Here is a 10,178-nt window from a genome sequence, read left to right as displayed (position 1 = left end):
CTGAATACCAATTTTCACGCAGCACCATTTTATATTACATTAAGAAGCCACGCTTCATTGCATAAATGTCTTTATAAAGACCAATTCTGTGCGCAAATTTTCTGGATCCGCGATCTTTCGTCCCTTTCTCTTTGACCATTTACCGGTACGCTCTTCTTCCGATTCAAACCCTAACTAGTTTGGTTGCATTTCCTTTTTCTTTCATCATTCAACGTCGCCATTTGTTCCGATTCACGATCCCTCACCTCTTAGCTTTTTCTTCTTCCGATTTTTTGTGAAAGATTTTTAGTGCTTAATTCATGCGTTCCTGACACTGAAGAGCTGGTACAGGTTATTGTTGCGCTAGTGCAAATGGCGTTCTTCAGAAGCGTATCTGCACTTTCTCGGCTTCGCTCTCGCGTGGTAACTGAGGAAAACAGTAACTAACTATTTTGCTTTCAGCATTGTTTGTGTTTGATTATTGTTTATGTGACTTGCTGATTTTTACTTTTGCAATGGAATGACAGGGTCAGCAATCTAATCTCGCGAATTCAGTTAGATGGCTCCAAACTCCCAGCTCCAGTAACACTGTATTTTCTTTCTTTCTCTATCCTTATCACTGTGTCGTTGGTGCTTGGTGAAAAGTTTACCCTGAACAGTGTTAGATGCTATGTTTTATCTGAGGAGGGTGTTGCTAATACTGTTATTGTGGTGAAGTTTGGAATTGGGTATTCTAGTATAGTTTCTCTTTGGACTTTGGGAGGAAGGATACCTGAGACCAATTGTTGTTTATTATAGAAAATGAAGTTGGCTATAAATTTTGAACTAAGTTTTACTTTTCTTTTATGTGGGTTATTGCAGGATCTTTATTCTGAGTTGAAAGAACTCGTTCCGGAGTATCAGGTTTGTTTTCGATTTTAAGCTTCCCTGGTGACGCTATTTTATATTGGATGCATTAATGTGTAATCCATATTTTTCAGGGTTTATTGATAATTTTCGGGTCTGCCTTGAAGTGTGTGATAGTTTTGTCATGTTTGTATTGTTTTAGGTTGGATGTGTAATACATATTTCTTGGGGTTTATCGTGTCTGCATCTCATTGAAGTGTTTGATAGTTTTGTCGTGTCTATGTTGTATTTTTGGTTAGTATATTGGTGGGTGAGGGATAATGTGAATTAAATTTTTGTTGTGCTCAACTTTCAATGCACAATATAGTTGCAGTGATTTGTGCCGTGCATGTGCTATTACAAGTCTGAGATTCTTGGCTAATGCCTTACCTGTTTTATAATTCAAGTTATTATTGATTTCATAAGCTATGTTTCCTTCGTTTCATTGTTTCTTTATGTTAGCTTGTAACATGCAAAAACACTAGTTAATTCTTGTAAAAGAATGTTATACCTCTCTACCTTATGTTTTAATCTATACGTACAAACCTGGTTGCAGGAACGGGTTAAGAAGCTAAAGAAAGATCATGGAAGTGTTGAGTTGGGAAAGATCACTGTTGATATGGTAATTATATTATCTTTTTAAAGTTACTAGTGGCATTGGAAGTCATCCTTTCTCCTGTCAATAAGCTTGTGATTAACTTATTTTTTGAGCACCCTTTTGTCACAATTGAAAGGTGCTTGGTGGAATGAGAGGAATGACAGCTTTAGTATGGCTTGGGTCAGCTGTTGACCCAGATGAGGTAAATATCTAAATTAACTCAGTCTTCACACTTCAGATATTTGTGAATTATTAAAGTGATTAGGTCTTGCTTAGGACTAATTTGATCAATCTGTAAAATCTTTATTGTAGCATTTTTTTGTTAATGTTTACTGTTTACCAAAGGGTTCTCTGAGAGCAGCCTGTTATATCTTACAGGGAATTCGCTTTAGGGGAATGTCCATTCCTGAATGCCAGAAAAAGCTTCCAGGTGCTTTTCCTGGTGGGGAGCCTTTGCCCGAGGCTGTACTGTGGCTTCTATTGACAGGAAAGGTATGCAATAGTTTTGGAAAATAAAATTGAAGTAATTATTTTGAACTTTGCTTATTTGTGACATAATGTATTACAATCCTTGTACCAAGGTGTTTTTATATCTGCTCTCAGTTAAGATTATGTTGTATAATCTTTGACTCATGCACTTTGTCACAGATACCAAACAAAGAACAAGTTGACTCATTATCCCAGGAATTGCGAAGTCGTGCAACTATCCCAGGTTCAGTTTCTTTTGCTGTCATAACTTGGTTATAATTACCTTGAAGCTACGTGTTATTCATCATTGCGGTATAATGGTCTGTCTCAATTAAGTGAATTGACACAACATTAATAGTGCATGATAATATGTTCAGGATTATATATATGATTATAACTTAAATTCTCTCTTGGTAGCTTGTGTGTTGTTTAGAACCGTGGCTGCAAAGGAACCTTATGGCTTGCATCTTAATTGTCTTTCTTTTGTATGTTTGGTTCTCTTTTTACGAATTGTACATCTGTAACTGCTTGTTGCTTAAAATATACGGACAAGCTTTGTTGTATTTTGTCTGGGTTGTGAACATTCACCCTTTGCTTTTGCTCTTGTTCAAATGTCACTCAAGGTGTGTCTAGAAATTTTTAACATAAAATTTGCTGGCTTGTTTCTGCTGTACTTGAGTCTGTGTTCATTCTTGGACTTATTATTAGTTTTTATTGCAGATTATGCTTATAAGGCTATTGATGCATTACCTGTTTCTGCTCATCCAATGACTCAATTCACAACTGGTGTCATGGCACTTCAGGTCAAGCAAAAGATTCCTTCATGATCTTTTTAATTTATGTTTTCTCTCTGTTCTTTTTAGCTGTAACTTTTCTTCTATAATTCAATTGGTTAATCAATCTGACTATTTTGCTAATACTTTAATAATATCAAGACTGAGCAAAGAATTTTGTTAAAAGTTTCATTTGGACGACAATGGATCACAGTTTTTCTCATAAAAAGCTGAAAATGGGAGGGAAATCATTTGATAACTGTGAGCTATATTTGACTGGAAATTCATGATTAACATGTCTAACATGTGCTTATACAAGGTTCAATTTGAGCTGCTATAATCTTCAATGAACCATATGTGGTTGCTTGCTTCTTTTGTTCTTATCCCTCTTGTTGGAGATTCCATACTGACTAGAGATATGACCAAATTATAGTATATAAGTGAGTGCAAATCTCTTTTTTCAGACCAATTTTGTAGGGTTAAATTGGATCTAAATTCGCTTTATAAGATGGTATCAGAGCTTATCCTAATAAGGTTTGTTATAGTTGTGTCACCCTTTATTAGGTCACTATCATACCACCTACGAATATCTAGTTTCACGTTTGAGATGTTCATTCATTAGCATGAGGGGGAGTGTTGGAGATCTCTCATCGACTAGAGAGATATGACTAAATTTTAGTATGTGAGTGCAAATCTTGACTTGTGAGTCAATTTTATAAGATTGAGTTAGAAATAAATTCACTTTCTAAGACCTCATCTAAGACGATATAATCTTGAGTATTACTTATGCTAGGTGTTGTTTGTTTTGCAAAAGATGAAGTAATTGGTGAGTATCATAAAATATTGGGTTGTGGTATATGCCTTTGGAATATAATGAAATCATGACCCCTTGGAGCTCCTTTGTTTCTCTTGTTGTTGACCCTCATATCACCATCTCCAACCCTCCCAACAACAGCCTTGTCAAGGCTGTTGTAGAATACAATGGGAAAACAAAAGTTAACTAAAAAATAAACTTATCATAAGCTCCAAAACTGTGTATAAAGCTATTTCCTTTTTGGAGATTATTATTTAATATACCAAACACATTTGAAGAGTAACACCAAAAACTTTTTCCATCAATCAGATAGCAATCTTTGAAAGGATTTTAATTTAAAAATGTTCTCAATATCCATCTAGATTTAGACTCTTCTCAAAATGAAAAGGAAGATGAAATTAGTTTATAATATCCTTGTCAATAAGGGGCATGATGCTTGGGGATCTATTTACATTGAACTTAATATCTAAACCGCTATAATAAAGCAGTAACAGCACTGTATCAATGTGTCGGAATGATGCCTACACTTAGTGAGAAGGATTTCTGGATGGTGGGAAATCTGAATCAAGAAGCAGCCAGGCTTTGGAAGATGGACGGAGGATACTCTTGAGGTATCTCAAGATTTGAGATTTAAGACATGAAATAACTATAGGTGGAAGGCAAATTCCATGTTGTACCTGGATACTATGACACTAAATTCTTATCCATTTATCCTACTCTGGAAGTAATTTACACCTAAGTTGAATGGAACCCATATTCCTTTCTTTGAAAATGGTCTGCCTCCTTTAACATGTCAGAGTCTATATCTACATTCAATAAAATATTAATAATCAGACAATCAATACCTTGTTTCATCAATCCAGATTAAATGTATCTGGGGTCATTATGGGTTTTTCTCAGGTCATTCCTCTTTAGTCACAGTGAGGGCTCTATCTGTTCATTGCTAAGCTGGACAGATCAGAGGATTTTCCACCTACTACTGTCACATAAGTTTAAGAAGCTCCTAACCTCTTTTCTATGATAATTGTTTCTCTTTACGTTTTCTTGTAAATAGAAACAATTGATTCACAATCAATTCATTACATTTTTCAGGTGCAGAGTGAATTTCAGAAAGCTTACGAGAGTGGGATAGCTAAGGCAAGGTAAAATTCTAAATGGTGTTTGTTTTATTTCCAACATTATATGTTACTCTAGCTGTTTTACTGCTTGGATTTAGGTATTGGGAACCAACTTATGAGGACACCTTGAATTTAATTGCACGTTTGCCAGCCATTGCTGCTTATATTTATCGACGGTATGTAAAGCATATCCATCCTAATCAAAATTACACATTTGATATTCTATAGGATGTGTATTATATTATACACACACACACACAAAAGAACAATCAGAGATATCATAATATCATATATTTTGTGCGATGACTTGATCAAAATTGACAGATTCATACTGGCATCTGATGTTTGAATTAACTTGTTATTTTAAAGGAAATACAAGGATGGAAAAATCATACCATTGGATGATTCTTTGGATTATGGTGCAAACTATGCTCATATGTTAGGGTTTGATGATCCAGAAATGCTGGAGTTCATGAGGCTTTATATTTCCATCCACAGGTTTGCATTCCAATGCTAATGATGACTTGTTTTATGATCATGATCTGTTGTGTATGGCTCCTGTAACTACAGCAACCCCAGTTATTGCTAATGATGACACATCATTGATAGTGACAAGTTGTATGGTTCTCTTCTAATTACAGGCAATTGCAATTTCTTATGTTTGATTTTTTTTTTCCTAAATTTTGTTTACAGTGATCATGAAGGTGGAAATGTTAGTTCGCACACAGCCCACCTGGTAAGTTACTTCCTTTAATCAATCTCTTTCTATCCTGTATTATTTTTTCTTTATTAAATACTAATATGTATTTTTAATATGAATCAAGTAAATGCCTGCGTTTTCTTATATTTATTGTTTTAATGTACTGTACTGTGTTTACCCCTCAGGTCGCTAGTCCTCTATCAGATCCTTACCTTGCATTTGCGGCTGCTTTGAATGGTTTAGCTGGTCCCTTGCATGGTTTGGCCAATCAGGTAATTTTGTTGTTTGGTTTTCCATTTTTATCTGTTTTCTGTTTATCTGATATAAAATTTTCTTTAGTTCATCTTTCTGTTCAGAAATCGTATGTGGTTTTAAATTTTACTCATATCTACATTTTTACCATTTTTAGTGACACTTCTGCTTTACTATTATTTTGTTCTGTTTACTTTAGTCAGTTTATATGCAAATTCATATAGGTTTGATTTTTTTCACTTTTATTATGATGCTACAGGAAGTTCTGCGATGGATCAGGTCAATAGTTGCAGAGTTTGGAACTCCCAACATAAGTACAGAGCAATTGGCTGACTACATTAATAAAACATTGAGTAAAGGCCAGGTAATGTCATAACTGATAGGAATCTGGATGCTAAATTGTGATTTTTTTTTTACTTGCGTTTTGCTCAATTTTTATTTTTGTATAAACTTTGAAGTAATGAAAATTATTATGGAAGAGCTGAGGATACGAATTACACTTCAAAAAATGAAAAGAGAATCAATTGAACAAAGCATGCCACTGTGTCCAATGTGTTATGTTCAAAGTGTTTTCCTCCTGAGGAAAATCATATGTTGGCTGGAGGGCATTATGGTTCTTCAGTTCCCTTTTATGTATTTGCACATGCACACACCCAGCCACAATTTTTCCTTTTACAATACAAGCCTTCCCTAACGGGAAGTTTCTACTAGAAAATTTAATCGAGGTTTTAGTAGACCTTCAAAATAAGGAAATGATATATTTAATAAACATATTATGCTTTATTAGTGTAAGTTTTTTGTATGTGATAATATGTATATCTTTGCTCCAAATGATTTAGAGAGAATACCACCATCTACTTCTAAGGTAATATAGGCTTTGGCTTTTTACTTTTGGATCTTCAGGTTGTGCCTGGATATGGGCATGGGGTTCTGCGCCAGACAGATCCAAGATACACGTGCCAGAGGGAGTTTGCTTTGAAGCATTTGCCTAATGATCCACTTTTCCAGTTGGTAATCACTTATTTCCCAATTCCAGATTGTGTTTGCTTTGGAGTGTCTTCTTGCTACACAACCAACCCTCTATTCTTGCGATTTAATTTCTTTATGATCTAATGCGACTGTGACCCTTTCAGGTGTCTAAAATAAAAGAGGTTGTGCCGCCCATTCTTACTAAGTTAGGAAAGGTAATGTTTATGTTTTCATTTTTCAATACGTTTTATGGAATTATTTATTCTCAACTTCGTTCAGACTTTAAATAGTTTCATTATGATGCAAGTATTGACTTTTTCCAGGGTAGTCAGTCACTATTTCTTTACACAATCATGTGAATTTGTATCTGATCCTTTACATTCTAAGTTGAATCTGTTTGCTTTATATTTTGCCACACGTTTTCATGTAGTCCCTCCCACATTTAATTCGATACAGGTTGAACTATAATAAATGTTACTCATTACTCTCTTTGCTATTAGTGGGAATTTATTGCTGATATGGTTGAACTTTTCGTGTAGGTTAAAAATCCATGGCCTAATGTTGATGCTCACAGTGGAGTGCTACTGAACTACTATGGTCTAACTGAGGAAAAGTATAGTGTTACTTCTCGCCTGTTGGATTTGAAATAGTTTTCTTTTTTCAATAAATTTAGGGTGAAAACTGAATCTAACGATCTGTGAAATTGTTGTCAACAGCTATTATACTGTTCTATTTGGTGTATCGAGGAGCTTTGGAGTTGGCCCTCAGGTCTGTCGTTCCCCATTGTTTCCTTGTTAATATTTCTCTTTTTGTTACCTTGCGATAGCGTTTCTCTTTTGATGGTTTCAGTTGATATGGGATCGGGCTCTTGGAATGCCACTTGAAAGGCCAAAGAGTGTCACACTGGAGAAGCTCGAGCAATTGTGTGCCAAATCATCCTGAAATTTAAACTGCCGTTTCTCTGTTAATAATGACTAAAACACACTGCGTTAGATGTGTGTTGTTGAGTTAAAAAGTTTGGTATGATTGTAATGAGCAATATTCATTTCCCTCCTCCATCGTTTCTATTTTAGAAGATTTTTGTATTTAGGTCGTTTTCGGGTGGATTTTCACCCTCCAAAGTTGTCTTTCCACATTTTTGAATAAACTAATTATTAGGTTTGAAGGAGCATATATAAGAATAAAGGCATTTAGTGTCCTGGGGTTATCCCCTTGTATTCTTTCCACAAATGATCGACAGCACTTATATATTTTGAGCCTTCCCTATGGATGAATGTAACTTTCTCGTATTAAAAAAATAAAAAAGACAGCACTTTATTCTTTCAATACTCTCCAATACTTTTATCGGCTGAAATTCGTAAGAGTATTGTCAAGTTCTAGTTTTGTGCTCTCAAATTTTCGGGATGCATTTTCTTATGAAATTTTCTACTCATTCATGCATGTAATTATAGACTCATTAGGAGTATTGTATAGGAATTATGAGATTGGAACTATGTAAATTATGATGATGACGGTGATTTAGTTTGAAGAGTGTTTTAAAATGTCACTATCAACGATTAATTTGTTAAATTATAAACCAAACGTTGTTTTACACAATATATATTTAATCTGTATCCATTTTAAAGAAGTTGAATTTAAATAAAACATGCTGCCGATTATGACACTTGCGAACTGAAACGATGAACATATGGTCTGAAAAATTGAAAATAAAATATCTTAAGATTTGACTTAGCATTATTTATGTAGATTTTATTAATTTCATGTTTTTGTTCTTTTTTAGATTACCATATTAAATTAACATAATACTAAGGATCCTAATTTTATTCATTAAAGTATAGCAGCGATGGTTCTATGCGTATAGTGTGATGTTCTTCATTTTATTAGTTATGGTTTGTTTGTATTCATATATACTGGGGTCAGTTTTTTTATTAACTAACTAGATTATTACCTTACCTTTTTTTTTATCGTAAATACTTTTTTATACAATTTAAATTTACAATATAGATTGTTTCAATATATAAATGATAACTTATACAAATAAAACTTATGATAAATAATATATCAATTATTAATTATATGCTAAAGTTACAATGAACCATTAGGTTAAATTTATCTATTAACAAATTATTTAAAGAAAAATGATTGAAATTCAAAATAGAGTTTAAAATAAAAGATGGTAAATTGTACAAGATGCGAGATTAAGTATGATAAAATTAAGGTTTAATAGTATTTTTATTTAGTTTAATTTAATTACAAATTTAGTTTCTAGGATTCCGTTGGTGTTAACTAAGTCACCCATACATAGGAAAAATATGTGATTTTAATCTATTATATATAAATTGTATCATCCGGATCTTTCAAGCATTGTAATTTTATAATTATAGTTTTTTAATCCATCGTTAAGCAATGGTGCATATAAAACTCTTCTTCCATTTTTCACTCTCTTCTTGCATGTAAACTTTTCTTTTCCTCTTTTTTTTTTTTCTGAGATTATTTTTGCCCTCTCTTTACTTTCATCTCTTCAAACTTCACTCTTTTCATAATGTCATCCTTTTCTGTTGGAAGATTTTGGAAGTTTTTTCAATTGAACATGAACATAGAGTAACAAGATCAAAATGGAACATTTCCTTATAAAGATCCTTGTAGCATGACTCCTTATAGTCTAGTTGAAAATATAAGGAGATAATTATTTAAGTGTAAAGGTGGTTAGTATTAAAGACTTCATTTGAATCACTAAGTGAAAACATCATCTAACATCTCACTTCTTCTTGTAGATAGTTTTAAAGTGAGAAAAAAAAATGTTTTGAAAATACAATCTCAAAAAAATATATTTATCATGTTGTATCTTGCAACATTTTTTTTCTTCTTTTAGATGGATAAAATTATAATTAAATTCTCATAATTATACTATTAAATAGAAGATTTTATAAAGTAATTTTACCTTTGCTATAATTAAATAACGGCCCTTCACGTTTGTCATATTGTAACGAATAAATAAAAAGACATTACGAACTTAAGTAATAAATCTCTTCGTCGAAAATAAAATTTCTAGAGCTGTTAAAATGGGTTGGAACCCGCAAGCCAACTCGGTCTATCACAGGTTTGGACTGCGTTGGATTGAAATTTTTTTATAAATTTTAATACGGGTTAATTTTTAACCCTGATCCACCTAGAACCTGGCTCACCCGGGTTGAACCTGTAGTGAGCCCGGTTGGCTCACCAACTTGCAAATAAAGGGTCACACAATTGTTTTTTTATTATGTTGAACTTTGCATCTGTGTCGGATTAGGTTGTTTTTTAGCCAACACATTGGTATTTTTGTTATTTTGGTTTGTAGATTGAGTTTAACATATGTTTGGATTGCATTTAGATTCTATTGAAGTTTATTTAGATTTTAATCGTAATTATAATTTAGATTTTTTGAGATCGAAGAAAAAAAAAGTATTTTTTTAATTAAGTGAACGAGTGAACCAACTCATTTATTCCACCAACCCGTAGTGAGTCGATCCGGGTTCGAATTTTTTTGGCTCGCTAATAAGTGAGCGGGTTGAGTTGGCTCACTCAGTGATAAACCCGTGGTGGGTCAAGTCAGACCAGACCAGGTTACCCTTTTTAACAGCTC

The 10,178-nt window shown here is 33.3% G+C and overlaps 1 protein-coding gene across 1 annotated transcript; it reads left to right on the top strand.

Annotated features, from left to right (window-relative positions):
• On the top strand, window positions 1–7,882 carry LOC114192780 (citrate synthase, mitochondrial). Its single transcript, XM_028082598.1, has 20 exons — window positions 1–145; window positions 331–402; window positions 507–569; window positions 841–882; window positions 1,421–1,486; window positions 1,599–1,664; window positions 1,841–1,954; window positions 2,111–2,174; window positions 2,651–2,733; window positions 4,610–4,659; window positions 4,734–4,811; window positions 5,005–5,133; window positions 5,329–5,371; window positions 5,521–5,607; window positions 5,847–5,951; window positions 6,491–6,598; window positions 6,721–6,771; window positions 7,096–7,169; window positions 7,273–7,324; window positions 7,406–7,882. Exons 2-20 carry the CDS (start codon window positions 352–354, stop codon window positions 7,496–7,498), a joined length of 1,419 nt encoding a protein of 472 aa, XP_027938399.1. The 5' UTR covers window positions 1–145; window positions 331–351; the 3' UTR covers window positions 7,499–7,882.
• The last annotated feature ends 2,296 nt before the right edge of the window (window positions 7,883–10,178 follow it).

Source organism: Vigna unguiculata, chromosome 1 (genome assembly GCF_004118075.2).
Source record: "Vigna unguiculata cultivar IT97K-499-35 chromosome 1, ASM411807v1, whole genome shotgun sequence".
NCBI classification, from domain to species: Eukaryota; Viridiplantae; Streptophyta; class Magnoliopsida; order Fabales; family Fabaceae; genus Vigna; species Vigna unguiculata.
This window is presented reverse-complemented; position numbering and strand designations above follow the sequence as displayed.